This window comes from Miniopterus schreibersii, assembly GCF_964146895.1.
Source record: "Miniopterus schreibersii genome assembly, chromosome: 1".
In the NCBI taxonomy this organism is placed as follows: domain Eukaryota; kingdom Metazoa; phylum Chordata; class Mammalia; order Chiroptera; family Miniopteridae; genus Miniopterus; species Miniopterus schreibersii.
The window spans coordinates 84,220,973-84,246,947 of NC_138101.1; the positions used below are offsets into that span (position 1 = coordinate 84,220,973).

General features: G+C 39.8%; 1 protein-coding gene and 1 pseudogene across 4 annotated transcripts in view; both read left to right on the plus strand.

The window, feature by feature from the left end:
• NEBL (nebulette) overlaps positions 1–25,975 on the plus strand; it is a 342,430-nt gene that overhangs the window by 282,091 nt on the left and 34,364 nt on the right. For 2 of the 3 annotated variants that reach the window (XM_081143310.1, XM_081143311.1), the window contains 8 exons: positions 2,218–2,328; positions 4,650–4,760; positions 9,175–9,285; positions 9,456–9,566; positions 11,930–12,034; positions 13,490–13,582; positions 18,614–18,706; positions 24,766–24,858. The exons of the other annotated variant lie outside the window; for it this stretch is intronic. In XM_081143310.1, the coding sequence (XP_080999436.1) occupies positions 2,218–2,328; positions 4,650–4,760; positions 9,175–9,285; positions 9,456–9,566; positions 11,930–12,034; positions 13,490–13,582; positions 18,614–18,706; positions 24,766–24,858 (828 nt within the window). The remainder of the gene's footprint in view (positions 1–2,217; positions 2,329–4,649; positions 4,761–9,174; positions 9,286–9,455; positions 9,567–11,929; positions 12,035–13,489; positions 13,583–18,613; positions 18,707–24,765; positions 24,859–25,975) is intronic. 3 annotated transcript variants of the gene reach the window in all.
• On the plus strand, positions 18,801–20,900 carry LOC308562776 (WW domain binding protein 1-like pseudogene; annotated as a pseudogene). The gene is made up of 2 exons: positions 18,801–18,816; positions 19,735–20,900. The product of its transcript is annotated as a WW domain binding protein 1-like pseudogene (transcript).

Here is a 25,975-nt window from a genome sequence, read left to right on the forward strand (position 1 = left end):
CAAATGCCTACAAAGTAACTTGGAGCTCTTCCAACTCCCTGTTTAAATAGATTCTATTTACATTAAGGAAAGCTTTGAAGAACTCCATTTCATCCTGAATTTTGAACTGAAGAAATTATTTCTGAAAGAAATGTCTTAAACCAATGAAATAAATGTGTATAACTACCTACACAGAAGTGCATCATCTTAAAAACCAAGTTCCAACTGACCTTTATCATTTAACTGCTTTTATTCATTTAATGTGATTCACTGTTGTAATACATGTTGGGTTGAAATAAGCATATAGTTTATGGAAGAATTCTTTTGTTACCTTATCTTTTCTCACTTTTGTTCCTATAAAGTATTTTGAAGTTGAAAGCTAATCAAATAGCAACTTCCTGCTATTATTGATTTCCATTTAAAAAATATTCACTCTTGCCTGGCTGGTGTGGCTCAGTTGGTTGAGTGTCTTCCATGGACCAAGATGCTGCCAGTTTGATTCTGGTCAGGGCACATGCCTGGGGTTGAGAGGCTTGATTCCCAGCAGGGAGCTTGCAAGAGGCGGGGGATCGATGTTTCTCTCTCTCTCCCTCTCCCTTCCTCTCGCTCTAAAAAATCAATAGAAGGATATTTAAAAAATAAGAAATATTCACTAATTATGTGAATTTTTAAAAGGGGAAAGCTTCTCATCATTTACATAAAAATGACAATGTGAGATCTATTTTGAGATCCATAAATGACTTTAATATAATAACATTGCTTTTTCTTTTATTCCTCTTTTTGAGTGAATATTTTATTTAGATTTATTGGTTCAGGATATATACATTAGGATAGAAAAAAGGTCCAGAAGTCTATGATTAAAAATCTTTTAATTCAGTTAGAGACCTAATTTAAAAAGGTAGTACTCATAGTGACTTAATGGAATTGTAACTTTCTTTTCTAAGTGTAAGCATTTACTCTTTAAATATTTTACTTTACTATGGTTTTTACATGCAGTTGCCATTTAGAATGTTCAAAATATCATTTGATGTTTCATTTCACTTGATTCTCCCAATTATCTTTTAACGTTGGTAGATCAGTATTTTATTTTCATTTTGCCCATGTGGAAATCAAGGCTCAGTTACTTAAAATCTTCTTGAAGGTCGTATGACCAAATTATTGAAAGTACTCTGACTTTCCTCCAGGTCATTTGACGCCAGAGCTCTTTCCAAAATTACATGCAGGTCATTACAATGTCTTGTAGGTTATTAGTTAAGCAGAGGACCAGCTAATTTAATTATACTGGACAAAGAGAAAATAACAGGAAATGAACCCTAGAATTAACTGGAACATGATTTCTTATCATTAAAGGAACTCTCATCTTTCATAAGTGCAATTTAGTAGAATTGGATTAAGATATTATTTTCATAATGCAGTTTGTGAGAAAACAATTCATTAGTATGAAAACCTCAAGTTGTATATTTGTTAGTAAAAACATTTAGATCTACTTAAAATATAATATTAAAATAGGTGAGATTCAAACTATATATTAGCAACCTGTAGGAAATTACTTGGTTTTATGAGTCTTTGAATAAAATGAAAACTTATTTTTAAAACTGTGGCTACACCAATCCTTTGGATTTTGTAACTTTCCATTCTTTTCAACTATGTTCGTTTGGTGATTCATATTATATAGACAGTTTTCGAAGAAAATACTTCAAATAATGAATAAAAAGCATGTATTCCTAAGATCTTCACCATTTAAAAGGAAGACATTTTTTTTTTTTTTTAATATATCTTTATTGATTTCAGAGAGAGGAAGGGAGAGGGAGAGAGAAACATCACTGATGAGAGAGTCATTGATCGGCTGCCTCCTGCATGCCCCATACTAGGGATCGAGTCTGCACCCCGGGCATGTGCCCTGACCCAGAATCGAACCCCGATCCCCTGGGCCCTAGGTCGATGCTCAACCGCTGAGCCACATCCAGCCACGTGGGAAGACATCTTTTAAAAAATGTGGCTCCAAAATATATTGGAAGAAAGGATGAAAGAGAAAAGATTGATAATATTAGAAGCCACTCTAAACATGTTTAAAAGAGAAAATTTCTGTAGGAAATAAGGAGCATGAATGCTGGGGAGTCTGATTCATTCCTTTCTAGAAATAGTCTCCGTTCTGTGGGCTCTAGAAAATAAGTAAACCAGTCTAAAGGTTAAAGAGCTTCCCGGTAAATTTCAAATTGTAATATTCTTGTCTCATAGAAGGAATATAGAAAAGATTTGGAAAATGAAATAAAAGGGAAAGGAATGGAACTTAGTTCAGAAGTTCTTGATATTCAAAGAGCAAAACGAGCATCTGAAATGGCGAGTGAGGTGAGTATATTTATTCAGCAACTGGGAATGTATGAATTTTTAGCTGATTTTTTTCTCTATAAATCTTTCTCAAAGATTTTGTATCTTTTTTTTAAAATTTATTTTTATATTTTTTTAATTTAATATATCTTTATTGATTTCAGAGAGAGGAAAGGAGAGGGAGAGAGAGAGATAGAAACATCAATGATGAGAGTCATTGATCGAGCCCGCAACCCGGGCATGTGCCCTGACCGGCAATCGAACCCCGATCGCCTGGATCCCAGGTCGACGCTCAACCACTGAGCCACGCCTGGCCGGGCAGATTTTGTATCTTTTAACAGATACAAATATAAATATAATAGATATTGTTATAGATAAAAATATATTGATTCTATATATTCCATAACTCTTATGTGTAAGATAATTATGAATAGCTATATCCTGATAGTCTTTTCGCAATCAATGAATTTTTAAAATGATGCTCATTATCTTCTTTTTATGTGGTCTGAGAAAAATACCATTTTAGAGACCAATCTGTGTTATAAACCAGAATAAGTTTATGAGATGTAACTTTTAAGCAAGTAAAAGGCAGAAGATTAGGAGGCCGTGTTATCACGGTCTGTGGGTAACTGCAGCTTAAATGTTCCCGTGCTGACAAATCGACCGGCTCTCCCAGTCCTTGCCTAGACTTCTGCGTGAGTCTAGTTAAGCCTCTATGACATGAAAGTGCCACTGCTCACTTTACAGGAAATTTGTAAGAAGGAATGAAGTGCCTCCAAAGTGCTTTCAGTCCTTTAATTCTTGTGCTACATCATTACTTTGGTATCAAATAATGGCACTGTGCCTTGAGAACCTAGCTGAATTTGCAGTGAAAAAATTCAAAGCTTTATGCCCATTTGTTAATAAACTGGGGCGATGATGATGATGATGACCCTATTAGTCAGATTGCAAATGATAGAAACCCAACTCAAACTGGGTTGAGCAACAAAGGAAATGTTTGAGTTCTGACTGGAGAAGTCCAAAGATCAAGTTGCCTTCAGGATAGAATTCAAATGTTGTCTCTCTTCCTCATTTCTTAGCTCTGTTATCTTCTCTATAGCTTCACTCTTGGGAGGCTGTCTCTAAGTGATGGCCCCTCTTAATAACAAGATAATCCATATCTGTGGTCAGTAATCCCAGTGGGAAGGAACATCTGTGTTCTTATAGCTATAATTTAAGTCCAAGGATTGGATCTCATCGAATCACTCTCTATCCTGTGCCCAGACCTGACCCAGTCATTGTATGTGGGGTCAGGGAACTGTAATGTGCTGATGACCTCGGATGGTTCTCCTGGTCACCCATTTGTATAGTTAACTTCCTAGGCAGTTTAACAATGTTTTAAATAGAAAATATTCTAAGTTGTGATGTGTTTTAAACTAATTTACATTCATCTTTGACCATATTCATGTTCTTTAAATAAATTAAAGCAACCACTAAAAGCATTCTAGTGGAATTAAAAATACATGTGGGGAGTAGGACAATCAACCCATCCAAAGTGTATGGATTGAGAGGGGTTAGAGGTGATTCCTGAAAAGAAAATTATGGAACTTTTTTCCAGAAGAAGGAGGAATGGATGCTAGTCAGGCAAAAACAACAGATATTCACTATGATCTTTGGCTAATTTATCATTACGTATTCCTACATTAATAATTTTCTACAAATTCTTTTATTATGACAACATATCCAGCATACATTCACAGGTAGATCTTATAATCACTTGTCAGTAACACTTGGGAAAATTGTCTTGAACTCTCAATGGCAGAGTCTAGTCAGGTCAGGTGCAGTTGAATGGCAAGGGGGTGGCAGAAGCAGCAATAGATAAGGTCTTAGTGTACAGGTACAGGAGTAAAAGACCAGAGGAAGTTACCAGCTATTGACACCCCTCACAGTGACCCTGCATGAGGAATCATCATCCCCATTTTGCAGATTAGTAAACCAAAAATGTTAAGAAACATTCCAGTGTCACACAGCATCTTCTTTCCACAACATCCACTTGCTTAAACCTACCTCCCTGTCCTCCAGACTGCAAGACAGTTGTCAGTGAAGATTCTCACCTGGCAGTTGCCTTTTTTACAGTAAAACATTTCAGAACTTTATACACTTTACTTCAGTGAGAATTGTGCTTATAGTTCTAAGCAGTTCAGAGACTTTCCTTCTAGCTGATCATTCATCGCATTAAGTAAGCTATGTTTTTTTTCTTCTTCTTTTCTTTATAAATATATTTAGCGATTTTTTTAGTATCATTGAATACAGATACACGATTGTCCCCTGAGTGAATGCTGTAAAATGTTGCTCTTTTCCAGAAAGAATACAAGAAAGATCTGGAGTCTGAAATTAAAGGGAAAGGAATGCAAGTTTGCATTGACACCCTTGAGATACAACATGCCAAAAAAGCTTCAGAGATAGCTTCAGAGGTGAGTAGAGTAAGTGCTGCAGACCTTGAGACTCATATTTTGGAGCTTAACAAATCACATTAGCAACTTGATTAGCACATGGAATTTTGCAAAGCTTTCTGTGACTAGTTTAACAGTTTGGAATGGAAACCATTTCAAATCATCATGTTTATATGAAAATTTAGTTTCTGCTTTGCTCATTTCCTTTAAATATATCAAAGAAAACTTGGGGAAAGGCATTTCAATATAACACACACACACACATCAGTGCAGGCACACACATCTTACCTTATCCTGTAATGCATTAAATTTCATGTTAATCTGGAATATGATTAATGTTTTCATACTACTTTTTCTTTAAGGATGGGTCATATGCTACTTGACATTTCTGTGTTTCCAACTTTCTGAGCAGAACTTGAAAATCGCACATGAAGACTCTGACATGATGTTGATAGCCATTTCTGTGTGATTTGGTTGCATGTTCTCAATCTCCTCTGTTGACTTCATCACCATGACTGTAATTTCTACAGAGTCAGCATTTGGGGTTGAGGTATTATATATCCTCAATGACCATGTTCTTTTGTCTAATACCATTTCCTCTTCATGTAATACATGTAATGACAGGATGTTAATTTGGAAGTTTTGGCTTAGATGCTATGATATGATAGATATCAGGTAACAAAGTTGTAGGAGTCAGACCATATGTGTATTTTTCAAAGGAAATACCCCAGAATTGGTTCCATACCTCTTGAACTTCTCCCCCAAAGTTTCAAGAATATAGAAGAGTCAGTGGAGTGGAGAGTATTTGTGAAGAGATGATTTTACAAGAAGTATACTTAAAGAGAAAGTTGGGGATACAGGTATAGGGGTACTACTTATCTCCAGGCTGATAGTGGGGATGCTTCAGTGGGGCTGCTCTGAGAGCTATGACATGACACTGGCAGTTAGAAGAGCTGGCTCAGGATTGACTCCCACTATGGATATTTGGAGGGTGGAGGTAGCTGACTAACTGCCAGGGGAGTGACTGGTATGTTGGGATCTGCCTACATCCCCAGGGTTTGGTACTTACCAGGGAGATGGGATGGCCATAATTGGTTTAGATAAAGAAACTGGGGATGGCATAGAATTCTTGATCAATAAGGGTTCCATTTAGAAATGGCAGAGGGGAAATACATGCTGAACAAGTCTTAAAAACCTTCTTTCATCCTGACCCTAACTCTTGTGTCCTCTTGAGAGAGAGCCATTGTTATAAATTTGTTGTAGAGCCTTCCAGATCTATATCGATGGATATATGGATAAACATATATTTGTACACACAGACTTAAAAAACTTAAATACCATGTTCTTTGTTCTGTGCTTGCTTTTCTCACTTAATATTATAGACCTTTTTCCATGTCACTTCATATAGTTTTATCCCATCCTTATAAAAAAATTAAGTGTTCTATAAGATGGATGTGAAGATGCAACCATTTACCTTTTGGTGTTTCATAGATATTACCACATGTAGATGACATATACAATGTATTATAGCAGGGACTCAACATTACATGCCCAAAACAGAACTCTTAATTTTTCCTTAGATCTGTTTCCCTTTTCTACCTCCTTAGCAAATGGCATCAGTGAAATCCCAGAAGTCACTTTGATTCCACTTGTCAGCAAGTTTTATTGACTCCATCCTCATAATGGTATCCTAAAGCCATCTCCTTCCCACCCTTGTCCAAGCTACCGCCTCTATCACCTGGATTATTGCAGTAGATGCCTAATCAGAATTTTGCCCCCCTTAGTATCCATTCTCTGTGCAGGAGCCAGAATAGTCCTTGAAGAATTCAGTTATGTTACTCTTCCCACGTAAAGCTTTCCAGTGGTTTCCAGGCATGTCCAGCTTTGCTTCGTTGTTCAAGTTCCCCCTCCTGCCCATCCTCACACTGCACCCCCCTTCCCTTGTTCATCTGCTGCAGCCTCACAGGCTTCCAGTTTGTGCCTCCACAGGCCTTAGGGTTTCTGTACAGCTCTGTTGTCATCCTGAAAGTCCTACCTTGGTCTTTGCACAGCTGGTTCTTTCTTGTACTTTTTCTTGTGATTCATTTATTAGATTTAATTATACTTTCTTATGGTGAACTCCCTGGGCTTCTGAATAATGAACTACCCAGTAACTATCAAATCACTGCTTATAATTCTCTGAAGTTTTTGTTATTTTGAGGAGGGAGTGACATCCAGTGTTATTTCAAGGAACTGGATTGGTGTAAGGGGAGGGAATTCACAGCTGCAGAAGAATTTTCATAGTCATCCTCGTGGGACTGAGAGTTGAAGCCAAGAGAAAGCAACCTTTTACTGAAAAAAGAATGTGGAAATAACAGAATTTTTTATTACCTAACAGGCTTCTACTACTTATTACTTTTATGAAAGGTTGGAATATCTTATCTTTCCTTAGTAGGTGATAGATTAGTTTATTCAATGATATGCTGATTTAGATTTCTCTGTATACCTTGGGATTGTATAATAGGAAATTAGTACAAATTTAGTTATGAAGAACCTAGGGGAAAACCAGCTCTAGAGGAGTCAGCTGTATTATGTTTACATGTAGCCCAAATCAGTTTTGGTGATGTTGTTATCTTTGCGATCCAGAGGTCTCATTTGCATATAATCATAGCCATGTCCCATTTTGCCCAAGTGACAGGTTCTCAGATCCTTTTCAATGAGTGTTTTGGACATTACCATAGTACAAAGTTCATTTTTTAAAGTAAAGTCAATGTGGTATATTGTTACATGAATGATCGGTCCCCAGTAGCCAAACCTCCCAGTACCTAAGGGATTGACCATGTGATTTTCTTAGGCCAGTGGGACATTGGCAAGGATGACGTAAGCAGAGGCTCTAAAAGGAAGTGTTCACTGGGGCTTGCCCTCTTGAAATGTAGATTCATCAGGTGGTTTTAGGCCTTCTATTTTAGGTATTTTCGTATGCATCAATAAATAACTGATGAAACTGGTGTCCTATGTAGTCTACTTATAGACTTTAAAATGCTTTTAGATTTGAAGGTTCATATTGGAAAATTAAATGGCATACCTTCTACCATCGGGCCTTGGTGGCTGTCCATGACTAGTGCCTTAGTTCTTACATATGTCCTTCAAATGAAGTGTTTTGTTTTGGGGCCTTCAGAGGCTTACTAAAAACTTAGAGCTCTTTACAGACAGGAATATTTTTAAGTTACTCTTTTGAAAGTTGAACACTATTATTTGAACTTTTATTCAGAAAAGTGAAACTGAGGCTCTTAGGCAAGTGAAAATAGGCAGATTTATGACTGGAAGATAGGAAAAATATAATATTTCTTTGAGACTGAGATTTTTATTTACTACTTCTCTAGATTTAGGACATCACAAATAAGCAAGACAACATTTACTTTAAAACAGAGAATATACAAATCTAGAATATGTCAACACAATGGGAAATAACTGTTTTGAAACAAATGGAATTAGATATCGTCAATAGTTTCTTTTTCTTTTAATAAAATTTTTCATTGCAGAATAGCATGCATCCAGAAAAGTGTATAATTATAAGGGTACAACTTGCTGAATTTTATAACCATTAGTTTTAAAGTGACAAGATTCTTTTAAAACATTCGTGTGTGAAATTTTGATATTTTGTTAGTAACAGATAATCCAACTCAAGCTAGCTCAAAAAAGCAGATAATTTATTGTTCTTGTACCAAGTAGCAGAGGAATTCTTAGACATAGCTTGAGTTAGGACTCAAACAATGTAATTCAGTTTCAGTTTCTATGTTTTAGTTCTTAGGCAGGCTTTCTTCTTCTGTTTGAAAAGAGGCATCTAGCAGCTCCTGGGGCTACTTCCTTCATTTCCAGAAGGACAGAGAGTCGTTTGATAGCTTGCTAGGAAAAACAATGCACCTATCCCTGAACCAGTCATGAAGAGCCAGGGATAGGGTAGAATGATTGATTTAAGTCCAATAGGCCCATGCATCTGGGCAGTCTTGCTCAAGCCCAGTGGCTTAGAATGGGGGAGCAGTGGTAAATCAGGGAGCTAAAGAAGGGAAAGGAGTGGCCAGATTTCAGGGAAGCAACCAGCAATTATTCATTGCAGAGTGAAAAGCGACCATTTTATAATTGCATTATACTGATACTCATTTACTGAGTGATATATTAACTTATATTAATGTATAAGTTATCAATTTCATCATACAGAAATGTAAAATTTCCCCGGGACTATGTTTTCTTTCTTAATTCAGATGAGTAGGAAAAAGCTTCCTGATTACTTGTGAATAAGTCATCCTAGTCATGTTTCTACCACAAGTTAGACCTCTATAGCTCTATAGAAATAAAAGAAATAAAGGTCCAGCAAATCTCCAAAAGATATGATTCTAATGTTGACATGCTTTAAAAGTTATTTTAGAGTCCTAATTGCATATTTTGTTTTCTACAGAAAGACTATAAAAGAGATCTGGAGACTGAAATTAAAGGGAGGGGCATGCAGGTGAGCACAGACACGCTTGATATCCAGAGAGCCAAGAAAGCGTCCGGAATGGCCAGCCAGGTAAGAAAGGAATGACATACGAAGTTCAAAACAAACAAACATATTGAATGGTATCTAGAAGGAGTAAAGTGGCATTTCCACACCTGTGGCTTTGAGATTCAAACACATAAATATCTCCATTGCTGTGGAAGGTTAAACAAAGCTCTGAAGATTATTTTCTGTTCTTTTAGATAGAATATAAGAAAGACTTGGAAACAGAAATCAAAGGGAAAGGAATGCAAGTGAGCATGGACATTCCGGATATGCTTCGAGCCAAGAGGGCATCTGAAATCTATAGCCAGGTTGGTAGAGAGTTAAGCTGCTCAGTCACCCTGGGTTTAGTGCATTTCTGTGATTGATACCTTTTTGAGGGCACTGAATTCAAAGTCAGTGCACTCTATTGTAAAGGAACCACTGGCCAAACTTAATTAGCTTCACTAATGAAAGGGCCAACTGCTACAGATTCAATTCAACAGACATAATTCACTGCCAGAGCTCCCCTGCCGGGGCCCCTGTTTTGCATCCAAGGACATTTTGACCTTTTGTAAAAAACCAAAAAACTCTATTTCGTACTTGGCTTTAATGTTCACTCTACAGAAATAAGATTACAAATGAGTTGTCTTTTACCCATTTTATAATGAATATTATCATTAAAAGAATCAGCTCCAACTAAAACTGAAGGTGAGTAAAACTGCACAAAGTGTAAGGTAAAAGCGAATAGTAACTAAAAATTAAGAACTAAGTATTTTTGGTAAGATGTAATTTGCCAAATTTATCCTCCAGGAAGACTTGATATGGGAGAAATAATGGTCACAAAAGAAAATATTTCATGGAAGAAGAATTAAAATCTGATTTGAGCAAAAATATTCATTAATGAAATATTTCTTTGCTGTAAAATTTACATGGGAAAGAATGAATCCCAATGGAAAATAAATCGAAAAGGGGAATGAGAAAAACATGATTATAGAAAACTGGCCAAGGAACTAAAGTTGGTTAATGGGGTTTATGCTGAAAGTAACTTTTAACCAGATTTGTTAAAATTCTGGTTTAAACATAAGCAAGGAATCTAAACATCTGCTGGTTAAAAAATGTGAGGATCAAGATGGCAGAGTCAAATGTCAAAGGAGTTGTCTGCTTCTCAGCCTCCTCAGATGACACAGCAGTTGGGGTGGTCTATCATGATGCCATTTGAACTTGGAGATGTGCTCTCACTATATCAGCTAAACTAATATCCTAGATCAATACGTAAAATAGACAAATGGCCATTTGAGTCAGTGGAGAGAAGTTGCTATCTCAAGAATACCACGCTCATTCATTCATTCATTCATCAAATACTTCCTGAGCACCTGTTTATATGCAAAATTAGATATGATTTTGCTCTTTTGGAGGTATAGGCTAATCTAGTAATCAAATGACCATGCAGGGAGAGATTATGAACCATTATATATACTATGAGAAGGTTAAGGGTTCAAGAGTAAAGGCTTTCCAGAGGAGGTGATGCCTCAGCTGTCAGAATTTCTGTTTTAACTTACCAATGTTGATTTTTTTTTAATTTTTTTAGTGTGACACAAGAATATATCTGATTTTAAGGAATTTTAATTATTTTGGATACAATGGAATTCAATTGGTGCCTTTCAACATGAACAATAATTACCTTTCCTAACAAGCGATAGTATGCCCTAATGGTCAACATTATTGATTTTGGAAGTAGAGTGCCAGATTTGAAATTCTGATCTGACACTTCTTAGTTAGTGATTCGGTTTCCCCATCTGTAAGAGGGAATAATGATAGTATATGCTCTTGGGGTTAATTAAATGAGCTAGTGTGTGTTCAATATTTAGAGCAATACCTATTACATAGTAAGTATTATATAAATGCTGGTACTAGTAGAATGTATTGCCCAAGTTGTATCAGAGCTCATAATAGTACATTTAGTGGATAAAAATTGAGATTTTTATCCTAAGCACAAAAGTACTAGTACCTTTGCTTTAATCAAATGTATCCATTTTTAAATCCTTTCCAGAGGATATGTTTCTATGACCTTCTAGAGAGAAAGGAAAGGCGAGAAAGAGAGAGAGGGAGAGAGAGAGAGAGGGAGAGAGAGAGAGAGAGAGAGAGAGAGAAACATTGACCGCTTGCCCCCTGTACACTCCTTGAAACCTAGGTATGTGCCCTGATTGGGAATCAAATCTGAAATCTTTTGGTGCATGGGGTGATGCCCAACCAAATGAACCACCTGGCCAGGGTTCAAATGTATCTTTCTCTGAAGTAGGAAGCAGAGCATAAACCCAGAAGCATGAAAACAAGTAGGTATAGTCAGGTTACTTGCAGGAACTAATTGGCTACTCTGAACAGGTATGGGACTGCTCATGAAAGAGTAGGCTCTGAACAGAATGGCGTAGAGGTCAAACCCTCCTGAGGCCGTGGAAGCGCTGCCTGAGCAGAGGCGAGGCTGCTTCCTGGACTGTTGGCTTACTCTGTTAGCATAATCCCTTTATTTAAATATTGCTGTTGCATCAGCAACTGCTTTGAATCATAAGATATAACTTACAGCCATGTGGTATAGTAGAATTGGAAGTATTATCATTGTCATTTTCTCTGTCGTCTCTCTCACATGTGCACACATGCAATGTTTCAGATTGATATTAACTGTTTATATTTCTAGAAAAAGTATAAAGATGAAGCAGAGAAGATGCTTTCTAACTATTCTCCCGTGGCAGATACTCCTGAAATCCAGAGAATTAAGACAACTCAACAAAACATAAGTGCGGTGAGTAGCCATTATTTCTTTTCAGTTGCCTCCTTGTAAGGAGAGTCTTTTCCCCTTATTGTCTGACTTTTTTTCTACATTGCTTGAATTTCCTCTTAAGTGTATTATCTTTATTTCTTTATTATGATTGTTGTAGAATTACAAGTTCAAATTTCCTTCTTTGGTTCAAGCTACAGTTATTTTAAACTGAATTTTAAAATTTCACTTGAGAGGTCTTAATCTTCTACACAGATTTTACCTTGAAGATAAAAATTGTCATATGAAGTGATTTCCTTCCTAGTCATTGATTATCTGCACTGATAATATATCTAGGAATTGACTAGTTTGTATTCAATTCTTAAACTTTCATATTTTTATTTTGAGCCATAGGAATTGCATCAGCACCATTAATTAAGAGATTTGGTCTATATTTAATGAATATATGAACTTGAATTCTAAAATGATAAAACCTGACCATACAGCCAGTATTTTAATGTAGAATTAGGTAATTTAGTAGTTAAGCTAATGTTTCATCAAAATATAAATTCTATTAAGTCTGATGACTTGTGGAATATTTTCTACTTTCTAATAAATTGATCAGTGCTAATGCTGGGCACATACCTCTGGGTCTTCACAGTCAAGCTGTGCTAAGTAAGCAATGGAGTCCTGTTGGAAAGCAGGGCCTGAGAAAAAGACCCTTATCTCCTATGATTTCATGATATTGAAGTTTTTAGCGTTTGGACAATATGTCTCATGCTGCACTCTTCCAATCCTGACTAAGCCCTACTGGATTACCACATATGAAGAGAGGGATTCATTCTGTCCTCAAGGCTTTCTGATAATTCTTCTATTTTTTATTTTATTGTATTTTATTGTAGAGCACTTTCGACTTTTATTTTTCTTTGTGCTGGAAATGGGTAGGTGTTGGTAGAGGTGGAGAGACGTGGGGAAGTTAAGGAATAAGTAGAAGATGAATAAAATACTGAATTATGTTGATGCTGACGATCGAGCTAATGTGTTCTTTGAAGAAAAGAGGGCATCTTTGTGTTTGGAGATTAACACTTGCTTAAAATTTCATGCTGTTTTTGAATGAAATGAGAACTGCTTAGCGAGCTTTTATAATATGCACTTTGATTTTTCTCAAGTACCCATGTGGCATTTATATTTAAAGAAAGAAACTCTAGTTCTCCACCTTATATTCTTAGAGCAAATACTCTGTGGCCATATAAGCTACCAAACATGCCTTAGAACATGCTTCAGAGGGTTACTTGTAAGATTATGGAATAAGACACCAAAGTTGGATATTTATTCTCATAATGGATTATTTAATTGATTAGTGAGTGAGTGGAACTCATGACTAGAATCTGTATTCCCATTACTCTAAAACCTGAGAAATTCTTTCTTTAATAAGAGTTGAGTGTAGGGCTTGAATGCTAATAAGTGTATCATTACTCTTTTCCTTCTCTTACAATAAAGGTATTTTATAAGAAAGAAGTAGGAGCTGGTACAGCAGTTAGAGATACTCCAGAGATTGAACGAGTGAAGAAAAATCAGCAGAACATTAGTTCAGTAAGTTCTCTGTGGCATTAATTGTCCTTTCCAAAAGCAAATGTAAGTTAGATAAACGCTTCTCGTCTTTACTAAACTGGTTGCCTTTTTCTTTTCTTCTCCACTTGGTTAACGTGCCATTTCATCAGATGTCAGAGGTCTAACTTTGAGAAGGAACCCAGAGCCTTGTTCCCCTTGAACCTAAAGCAGTGTTTCATCTGCTATATCACAGTGCGCAAGAGATAGATCACTTTAATAGTACAGCCAGGAAATCTAGGATTAGATTTTATCTTTTTAAACAGAGTTTTCACTGTATTAAATTTTTCAGAGAAAGGATAAATTTCAGTACCTCTCCGCAACTTGGAAGAAAGGACTTTTACCCTGGGGAATGATTAAAAGCCTTAGAACATTTATTTGGTGTCTTAAGAGAAGGCTTCAAAGGCCCCATTGGCTGCTACCTCTTCCAGCTTCTAGCAAAGGAAAACATACACCTTAACTATCCTTTGTAAATTAATTTACCTTCCAGTTCCTTTTGAGCTAGGGGGGAGGGTAGGGGAGGTGCTGAATGTTATGGGTACAAGAACAAAATCGCTTGGCACTGACAATGGGTAATTGCTATCCTTACATCAACGGGTATCCTTCCATGTGTGCTTGGTATCTTGTTGAGGGAGTCAAAAGGATTCTTGTCTTAAATCCCCCTTTTGACCTTCTCTTGGAGGCAGAGCCTTTCTTTAAGTAATCCAAGTGAAAATTCCTTGATTCAACTCATCTGTCAGGAACTCTGACTGTTACGGGGCATTCATTTAAGAATATGAGCATGCACTGGCATTTCTGTAGGAGCAGGAAAGGCAAGTGATGCTGTAGTAAAACATACTTCAAAATGAATTTCTAAAATATCTACAGCATGCTGGTGTAATAAAGTCTCTGTAGCACGAATGAAGCTATCTCCTGCAGAAAGTGTAAGGAGGAAGGGTCTAATGATGAGGGTGTGTAACTGTGCTGGGCTCCCCCATGGGGAGAGCCTGTCTCAGGCCACACTCAGGTCTGGTAGAGAAATTTGTTTGGCAGAGAAGTGTAAAATGTTTGTTTCCTTCACTTTCAAATGATAATATTTGAAATGTACCCATCACTGTACTGGAATGTAATGTTATAAATGTTCTGTAGCGTGCAGTTCTATTGCCTATAGTGAAACGACTGTGCCATTTTGATTAGTTTAGAGTCCTATGGAAAACAAAAATGTTCATCTTTAATCGTGTTTAACTTCTCACTGGAGGAAAATCACACAAAGTAGTGCAGTGTATTGTTTCTTCTCCCAGAGCCCCACTGCCTCTTCCAGCACACAATAAATGCACAGCTCTGTATCTCTCTGAGGTTGGGCCATAAACTCCTGCTTTGTATTCAAATGGAAAGCTGCCCTTTCAAGATTGGCTAGATCTGTCAAACCAAGATATGATTCTCTAACATTTAAAGATCTCGACTTTTTCCACCTCCCGTGTACAAGTCTCTTTAGCTAATAGCTTTCTCTAAGAACCATTTTTGTATCTTATTTAGAGGTAGTCTGTTTCAGTGTACTCTCAGGTTAACTCCTTTGGGTCTGGACTAATATATTGACCTTATTACTCACATTAAATCCACAGACTCTACGACATGGATACTATCTGAGATACTTAGGTACCACTATTTTTGACTCTCAGCATAGATTTCAGCCTTAATCACTTTAAATATTACCAAGTGATTTCTGAAATATGTTGTTGTTTTTCTTCTAGATTTCAGACTTTGCTAAATTTTAACATGTGCCTCTTAAGTCTAGCCTATACTCTCAAATGTAAATATATATTTGTGCGCTTTTTCTTGAATCCAATCTTCCATGAGCTTTAGACATATTGAAATAGCACCTGATATGATGGCATCGTTAATCATTTGTAAGTTAAAGAGCTGTTTCTTGTCCCATGCATAAATGTGTTCTGGTATTACCACAGGTTCGGTTGATGTTCCTCTAAATTGATTTGAAAGCAGAGCTTTTCAATGAATTGTATGCCAGGGCGTAGGCTGGCTTTCCGGAACGCGATTGTGTGGGTAGAAGACAGTTGCTCACTTTTCGCCACTGGCTGTTTTATAGTGATCAGGACACAGTGGCCTCTGCTTTTAGAACATGTACCTCCAGGTCCCCCTTTCTCTACTTTTTTCTTGGGCACATATATTTTTTCCTTTTTCTGGATTATTTGAATGCTCTCAGTCAAATAAGCAGAGTTCCCAAGAGTCTGTAGCTAACTTAATTTTCCTTTAAATATATGGTAAATTTAAATTAACATATTAAAAATAGAAACTGCATTTTATTACTTAAGATAATTTCCAAGGATTTTTGTGCATCTACCTAATGACAAAACTTATTTTCATAAGCAACATTTGCTTACTTTAATTAAAAAGCTCCTACAGTGATGGGTAGGTGAATAGATGTGGACTTATTTGCACCATATATAAAGGAATCCTGAAAACATCAGATAAAATCAAAATTTGTGTGCCTATTGAAGGAAAATTATTGTTGGAATTTATAAAATTTCAATTATGCAATAGTGACAAATGAAACATTCTTAACATTTTTAAAGCCTTGTGTTGAATAATACATTAAAAAAAATAAATTATGCAGGTGAAATACAAAGAAGAAATAAAACATGCAACAGCCATTTCTGACCCTCCAGAGCTAAAGAGAGTTAAAGAAATCAGAGGAACATCAGCAATGTGTGATCATATTTCTCTAAGTATTATTTTCTATGTTACTGGCTAGCACCATACATGACTCTTACAAAGGTGACGGCCCAGTGCGATGAATACCTTTCAGGAGGGCCAGTTCTTGGAAGGTGGAGATAAGATTCCACACACCTTCATGTCCTAATGCCCATGCTTCGTGGGCATTAGCTTTTTAAAAAAACACAAACATGTTACTGAATTCCTACTATATTCTTGTTCTTGGGGGAATTCAAGGATGAGTGAGGTACTTGCACCCTAAGGGTAGGGACTGTGAATATTCTCAAGGTGTCTCGGAGAAACAGACGTAAGAATAAGTAGTGATTATATCTTGTTTAAGTGTTATAACAATAACCAAGATTGATTGGGTGTTTACTCTGCTTTTTGGTTACTTATAAGCAATATCCCACCTAATAATAAGTAATAGTTTCTCTTGCAAAATGCTGTGGAAATGCAGAGGAGGGAGGCCGTGTTAGTGAGAGAGAGTAAAACTCTTAGAGAAAGAGTCACGTTGGAGTTAGATCTTGAAGAATTAATAAAGGTTTGGGGTGGATCTGGTGGGGAAGGGTCTTGCTGGCAGAGCAAACTGAGTATGTTCAGAATACAGGGATTGTTCAAGGAGGGAAACTTTAGTGTGATGGCTGCTTGGGGTGAAGGGTGGCACAAGATGACAGTGGAGAGAGAAGTGATCCAGGTCATAAGGGGGCAGTTGGGAGTCCCATGGTGTCCCTTAAATGTGGTTCACACATGCAGTTAGGTGGCCCATCGATTATTAGGCCTTGACTTAGTGATTAAGTTGTCTTAATGTGTCCCCAATTCATCATAGAAACATAACTCCCTTAAAAATAACTTTATTTGAAAATAATAGGTAGTTAATTAAATTTGAAAAATAATACTATAAATCACGGCACAGACAGTATCTGACATGGCGTGTGGGCAAGTGGTGTGCGAATGGTGGAAATTTCGATAACACAGGAAGAGCGGGGAAGAATGTGGACCCTGGGTGTCGGTTCAATCCCAGCTCCAGACCTGAGTTGTTCTGTAACCATCACAGGCCACCAACCTCTTCAAGCCTCCATTTCTTTATCCATAACACAGGCACTAAAGTGTTAAGTGAGATACTGCCTACAGAGCACTTAGCATGTTTGTGAATGGATGAATGCAAGACACGAACAGTCTCCACATCAAGCTCACGTCCCAAACCTCCATCCACCAGAAATCAGCTACAACAGTCTTTCTATATCAGTAATGCTGTTCTATAAGTTTTTCCCCCCTTTGAGCTCTACCCAGAGTAATCTCCTTGTATTGCCATCAATAGAGATGATACTGGACCTTTCCTCACTTGGACTCAGACAGTCATCCCAGACAGAGAGTCTGCTTAGGCTCTCAAGCTACATGCCATGGCACAGAGAAGGTAGCACAGTGCAGAAGGGGCCCCTCCCTTTGTCGCCTTTTTCCCTGAGCTTATCAAACTTCTCTTCATTTGCTCATTCACTGCTGAGGGTGGAATCTCAAGTCCATTTTATCTGCAAACCCTCTAGGCCTGGTGATTTCTTGGGGGGAAAAATTCCCTAATGCTAAATATAAACTCTTAAAAAATCACGACTGTCCCTGTGGAGTTCGTTATAATGGGATTTTAACCTTGAGTTTTACTTTTGCCTGTCAAAAATTCAGTTGACGGACATACCATTTTTTTCTCTGAGCTGGGTGCGCATTTATTTCCTGGGGTGTTGTGGAATTGCTTGGAAAGCTGACCACAAATGATGGGTCAGCAAAAGGCACCTCTATGCAGTAGGCCAGGAAACATCCATACTATTAGATCAGAGGGCAGGCCTGCCCAAGTTGGATGTTTGCAGAGACGAAAATTTTGAGGTTCATGGTTTCTTTGTATAGCGACTATTCATCACTAAGGTACAAGCATAGGACTGGGACAACCCTCCTTTCTAATGATAAGAGTACAGAATTATTCTTTTTAAATATAAAATGGTAATTTGATAAATGTTGCTTTACTACTGTGAAGAAATGAATTCACAGAAAGGATAATTTATTATTACTGATAAAATCAAATACATGATGCAATTGGAAGATTAACAACCAAAGGTGGAATTCAAAACGTTTAGACAAGAAAAAGCTTAGTCTGGGATCAATATGATGAAGTCTCTTAACAATACATATTCCACTATACAGTCCTTATGAAGATTCTGACTAATGCGTGCTCTGTAGCATGTGCATTTCCTCTAATCTGTTCTCGTGGATGGCACCCATTTCCTTCCCACACCTCACACTATCTTACACATTCTTTCCCAGCTCCAGTACAAAGAGCAGAGCTACAAGGCAACCCCAGTCAGCATGACACCTGAGATAGAGAGAGTGAGGAGGAACCAGGAGCAGCTGAGTGCGGCAAGTTGTTTCTATTTTCTCATGTTTATCAAACATTATATATTTTTATTCATCACAACACTCTCTGAAAACCTTTGAACCCTCTGCATAGTGGATGGTCCTTTGCACAGGTACGTATGGAAGGGCATGAACTGTGGCCTTCCCATGTGAGTACAGGAAATTTGGGACCGTCTTGCTATAATTTAACCATGTTTGTTCATTTAAAAATTCTTCACTAAGCACGCTGATGGGCCAGACATTATCCTGGTCACTGGTACACAGGGATGGATGAGACCCAGTTCCTGTCCTCATGGACCTCGTAGTTTAGTTGGTAAACCTCTAAAACTACATCCAGGCCAGGACCTGGAGAGTTGTGGGTCTGCTAACAGAGAAAAAACTGATGGATTGGAATAGTTCAAAAGAAAACCTGGCTTGGTTGGGGTTCTAAGACATAATGTCAGGGCATTATAAATAAAATGGAAAACATTATTCGATCACTCAATATTCTATTGCTAATAAAGCAATGATAATTAATAATCATGAGGTAATATGGACCCAATGCTACATGCTTTATGTGAACCCATGAGGTTGGTACAATTTATTTCTCTGGTTTGTAGGTGTGGGAAACTGAGTCTTTGGGAGGTCAGAGAACATGCCAGGGACCCACAGTTTATAAGGGCAAAGCTGAGATTTGAACCCAAATTTCCTGAAATTTAGAAATCCGTTCAAAGGTGCTACTCTCAATAGTTATTTCTCCTGTTTTTTGACCCTCTTAATGGAATTTTAATCAATATAAACAATAGCCTTCTTCTTCTGAGTAGGTAATTTTGAAAGACTTTAAAATTTGCGTGGGCTCTCCCAGGTAGAAGAGGAAATTGTGCGAACACTGCGTTGTCCTTATAATATTCTTGGAAGATGGTGGGAGTGAGGGATCTTCAGCTCTTTTTAAAAATCTTTCCATTTCTTTGTCCTAATTTATTCATTTATTCAGTAGATATTTATTTAGCCCCTGATACATGCTAAGTATTCTGTTAGTCATTGACTATTAGAAAACAAAACCATCTTGACTTCAAACTCACAGAGATTCCAGAATAATAAAAATAATAATAAGAAGAGGAGAGAGGGAGGAGGAGGAGGGTGGTGGCGGGGGTGGGTGGGTGGAGAGGAGAAGGTTCTGGGTGGCAGGGCACCCCTGCTCCTCCAGGTGCTGCCCAGCCCCTTGTCAGCCAGGACTGAACCCCCACAGCATAAGGAAAGCTGTATGGGCTTTCACAAAGCTACATCTGTGACACAGGACACTGCTGTGGACAGTCTCAGTGCTGCAAGTACCGGCATGAACTCTGGTGCGCTGGCTGGTGGGGACCATCGTTAGCACCCTGAGCTGCGCTGTGTCTGTCACCATTGCCAAGCCAAGCACCCAAGCACCCCCTTCAGGCCCAGGAGTGGGGACATGAAATCAACCTGATTGCCTACTGGGAAGCCCGCAATTACCCAGCACTGCCTTTTTATTTAATGCCTTCTAGCTACAGCAGCAACAGCTGCCTGGACAGTGTGGCTCTGCAGGCAGCTGTCCCCCAGGTGCTGATCCCACCAGGGGGTCCCAGGGGATGCAGAGCAGCCCTTTGTTTGGGCCCAGCAGAAGCAGCAAGTGCCTCTCGCCCTCCCCAGCCTCATCGCTGACCCTGAGCCCTCCAACACAGGCATGCCAGCTAACCCACAGCCACTAAAGCCCCTAGATGGAGCCTAGAGGCTCTGTGGCTGGCCTGGGGAGCTGGCCTCTGGGGCCTTACTGGGCAAGGATTCCAAATGAAAGGCGGAGCTGCTGCAAGATGATAGCCCCAAGCAGGGCAGCGCACTTCCCAACAGCGAGGACAAGATACCTGGCAGACATCGCCGCTTCAGGGGTGACTCGGGAGCTGTGGTGTGTGTGCAACAGGGGCCTCAAAGAGTTGAACACTCATGGATGACACTCTGGATGGAACCCTGGACTTCTATGATCGCTTCCATGTGTGGCCTTTGGAGACAAGGAGGAAGGGCTCTGCCAGCCCTCCGAGGAGCAGGCTTGAGATCCTGGGTACCCCCACCTGCTGCAGCCACCCCCGTGCCTGCTGCTGAACACATCAATGAGCAGGAGTCCTCACACTGCCAGAGCAGCAGCTCCCCCAGCTGGAGCAGGCCCTGCCTGTACCAAGAACTTGGCAAAGCAACCAGGTAGGGGGTAGGGGAGAAGTGCCAGAGAAGCATTAAGTGACTTGAAGGTGGTACAACCACTTGGTTCTTTTTCCCCCCCTTTATTTCTTTTTTGCCCCCCCATTCCTGCATTTTCCTACATCTCCAGTACATTGGGGTGTGGATGCCTCTTCCCCCACAGAAACACAGTGTTGTGGAGGGTTGAGAAGTTGCCTCTGTAACCCACTCCTCATACCCCACCACCGTCCCCCTTCCCCCCTTTTCAAGTCATACCTCACTACCGGCTCGGGTCAGAGATGTGTGTTGCAGGAGCCCCCAAGAAGAGGGGATGAGACTATGCCGTGAGGTGGCGCTCGGTGATGGAGTGGATTTTTGCTCTGGTGTTAGGGTAAGAGTATGTAGCTGTGTCTCAGCCTGGGAGAGACGGCAGGTCTCAGCCCTGGATGAAGAAGGAAGCCTGCAGAGACCCGGGGGTTGTCACCCCTCGCTGCCAGTTTCTGCAGAGCCTGACTCAGACTAATCCTGTGGGAGGATGAGGGCGGACGAGCAGTTGTGTGGTAGGTGGGTAAGGGCTTGTTGCATTTCTAAATTCCAGGTGATGAGATCGATGCATCCCTGGGCATCCCTGACAGGCCCTGCCCAGCAGATTCTGGCTGGCCACAGACTAATTCAGGTGTGCAAGATTATATTGCCTTCTCTTTGGTTTTTCTTTAAAAAAAAAAAAAAGAAAGAAAAAGTGAGCTGAAAACAAGAACTTCACCATTAGGCAGGCAAGAATTCTGTTTGGAAAGGGAAGTTTGTGGCTCTTGCCCAAGTTGGCCTTCAAAGAACCTGGCTGCAGTTGACCAGAAGGAGATGCTTTGTGTACCGGCTTGGGTGGCGGCTATCTCTGGAACTTCTGTGGGTGCCCAGGAGGCCTAAGCCATGGTGCTGGATAGAGCGCAGCTTTCTGCATCTCTGTCCTTCGGTCTGTACCCACAGGTGACTAGGGCTCTCCTCCACCGCAAGCACACAGTCTGCGGGCCTTCATGTCTCGCTCTTCTGTATGAACGAATGAGGAGGCTGTGGGTCCTGAGGAAGGAAGGGCAGCCCCATAGTCTGGCTCATATACAGTATTTTTTCTTGATTCTGAATATGTTGTGTGTGTTTTTAACTGACCACTTGGGAAAAATGCCTTGGTTATCTGTGGTTTTCATACCCCCCCCCCCCTTGTGAGTGGGATAACTAATCACTGTAGTCTCTGTAAAGAGTCTGAATGGCCCAGGGAGGGGGCTAAGGGCAGCCATCCAGAAGAACCACAGGGTCCTATTACTGTAGTTTGGCTTCAGATAACCAGCTGAGCTTTGATAGGAATAATTTGAATGGGGAAAGCAAACAGCCAAAAGTAACATTCCCTGCCCAGCCCTGTTCATATGAAGAGTTTGGTTCTTAACCCTGCTCTTGAACAATGATGTTTGGAGTTATATTAGAAAGGGAAAAAAGATATGTATGCAAAAGTAGACCAATCCAAGGCTGTGAGGTGAATGAGTATCTGTATTTGGAGGCAACAAAACCAAAATACATGTTAAACAAAGTGAAATATGTATACAGTGGCATTTTGGATAATCTGTGTGTGTCTGTCTGCTGCTTGAGAGCCCCCAGCCCTGTTTTCCTATGAATATACTTTGAATGGCAGCCATTCTGCTCCCACTAACCACACGATTGGAGCAAATATGGCCTCTCAAGGTAATTTACTTTCTGCATTTACTGTTTACTGAACAAATGACTGACTTTTTTCTTGGGGTGTTCAGCATCATTGTCAACGGCGATCCCCAGTGTTTGCCAGAAAGACTGTCATCGAAGTAGAGGTTTTACTCTACCCATCACTGCAATTTGCACGTTGCCCCATGGACACATGGAGGCCTGTGTTCTGTTCCTTGTAAATGGAAACGTGCTGTGAACCTGTCTGCCTCCCTCGGTTGCTCCAGGCCCTCCATATCAGCCCCCAGGGGGTGTCCACAGCCACTGGGGACAGCAGGTGAAGGTGGAACTTCAGACAGAAGCTTAATTGGATCTTCAGCCACAAGCTTGGACTAGCTGTGGCCCAGACGTCAGCCCTGCCCAGAACTGCCAGGAGGGTTTGGCACACACCACAGGGCTTACTGCCCTCTGCCGAGCCCAGCGCATGCCAGCAAGCCGGTGTGTGGTGAGAGTGGGCAGGAGTGCGTCAGCAGCCTTCAGATGCCTTTCTTTCCACCATTAAAATAAATCTCAAACAACTCACTGAAATGTTTCCAAGGAGATCAAGTTTTACCAAAACGAATCCTTCAGTTAACTGATCAAGTGGATGAATTCTGGCTCTTTCAAGGTTCTTTCCCCAACTAGAGGGGGAACTGGTCTGAGTGTTAAGGTTCATGACAGCATCCTACCCTAAAGGCAGGAGAAGAGAGGACAATGGAACCGGGAGCTGGGCTTCAGTCAGCAGTCACCCTCGCCCCTGCTGCAGGAGGCTACCCTGCGTGCAGAGAGAGAGGGAAGTGGGGAGTTGCGGGACTAGTTAGGGGCCAGGGAAGTTTGATTGAGTCTGGTTTTCCAGGTGAATTGAGAAGGAAGGGGTTGGTGGAGGGTTTGGTGCTTCAGGTGGAAGATTTGCAATTGTAACAACTTCCTGTGTGAGGCACCTCATCAGTTATTGTGAATGTGTATATTTTAAGTAATAAGATCCAGCCGGTCAGACTTTTCTGGGCAGTCTCGGTGCCGCATTTCTTGTGCTGTGATTGTTCTGAAGAGAGTGTGGCTCTAACCACTGTGAGAAGCCCAAATAAAATCAATCCCCTAAATTCATGACTGCCCAGGCTGCATGGCTCAGCGGTTGAGCATCGACAGGATCTAGGAGATCCCAGTTCACTTCCCGGGCAGGGCACATGCCTGGGTTGTGGGCTCGATCCCCAGCAGGGACCGTGCAGGAGACAGCTGATCAATGACTCTCATCATTGATGTTTCTATCTTTTGCTCTCCCTCTTCCTTCCTCTCTCTGAAATCAATAAAAATATATTAAAAAAAAATTCACTACCAACAAAAACATAATAATGTGGAAACAGAATATCAAGTAAAGAAACAGCACATGTAGAAGTTCAACTGGGATTTCTGCTATTAGAGTGACCTATCCTGTACCGATAAGAGTAGGCTTTGGCTGAGTCTTGGAGAATGAGACAGATTTCCCAGTTTCTGAGAACTTTTTAGAGACAATTTATTTATTTTAAAATTATAGTTGACAGACAATATTATATTGGTTCCTGGCGTACAATATAGTGGTTTGATATTTATATACCTTACGAAGTGATCACTACGAAAAGCCTAGCACCCGTCTGACACCATACGTAGTTATTACAATATCATTGACTATATTCCCTATGCTGTACTTTACATCCTTGTGACTGTTTTTATAACAGGTTATATTTCTGAATCCTCTTGACCCTTTGTGCTGGTCTCCCCCATCCCCTCCTCTTTAGTTTTTTTTTTTTTAAAGATTGAAGCCTTGGGTCAGAAAGAGAGTCAATGGCCTTCCCAGGCTGCCATGGTGGCCTCACTATAGTTCCCTCGTAATGACTTTGTTCTGATGATTCTCCCTTATGTTTCCATTACTTTTAGTCCTGGAATTTTGGCAGTTAGTTTTGATATTGAACAGCAGAGTATTTATTAGAAACTCATTTTTAAAAAGCACAACCAACACTTGTGCTTGCTAAGTTGGACGAATCAGAACCCAGCAGTAGATGTGAATGGGAAGGTAGATGCATATCTACTGTAGAAAAAATGTGTGAGAAGATAGGGTTAATTTGAGGCTCGTCCTCTGTGGTGTTTGGGTGGACACCACCATGCTATCTATTAAAATTTTTATTTATCTTTCACAGGTAAAATACAAAGGAGAAATTAAACAGGCAACCCCAATTTCTGATCCACCAGAGCTGAGGAGAGTTAAAGAAAACCAGAGGAACATCAGCAATGTGTGATCTTAGCAACTTCTTTCTAATGATATCAAATGTATTGTCAACGTGTCACTTCAAATGTATTGTCAACGTGTCACTGAAGGGATGATGTTTACAAGAGATCACGACCTGGAGTTGATATTGAGTTCGGCTCTCAACTGATTATCGATTTATTGGAAATGTTTCAGGGTCTTAGGTCTTGTGGGCATTGCCAGGCATTCTCCCCTCAGAACTCCCAGGGACATGCAGTCTGACTTCTGTCTGCAGGTTGTGTCTCGGTCTCATCTAGTCTTCCCGTCTGTGGTTGCTGTGGCTCCTCAAAGGGACTCAGCCTAGCTCCTGTCACATGGCCCTGCACTACACACGAGCTTTCCCACTCCCTTTCCTGCCTGCATATGTTTTTCTCTAGCTTGTCCAGCTCACTACCAGATATTATTACTTTATTTTTGGACGATATCTGGGAAGAAATTATAAAGTGTGCATAGCTAGATAGGTCACCTGATGCAGGCCTGTTTGAGGGGCACTTGTAGGGCTGTCAGTTTTTACTAAGACAGTAACTGCCGGCCAGCTCAATCTCCTTTCTGTTTATGTAGTCCATGGACGCAGTTCACGGAGGGAATTCTCCTTTAAAATCTGTGGACTTCATGTGTTAGCATGGAGATGGGGTTCTTTGGAGGGGGAAATTTGGAAATCTATTAGATTCAAAGAAACCTTATATTCTTTAAACCTTTCAAGTTATTGGACCAGGTTATAATGCAAAGGCAGCTTATTGTTTGGCACTTTTCCTGACAACTGTATTTTGGAGCAGTAGATGCTCATCCTTTCCTGATATATTTAGAGTCACACTTGACGTAACTCCTTTACTCTCAAGAAGGAACAGGGTTGCTGAGAAGGGGGAAGAGAGTAGTGGGAAGCAGGCCAGCCTTTTTATGCATGACCATGTCACCTGTGTAAAGATAACCTTTCAAAAGCTCTGACACAGTTACTAAGAGAACACAACAGTATAGCCCCATTCTACTTGGGTAGGAGTACCTTTAAGGAATATTTGTGATGACATTTCTTAGCATATTCCTTTGTGATGAAATGATTATTACAGGTTTGCTGATGGTATGCCCATGTATCTGAGTACATTCAC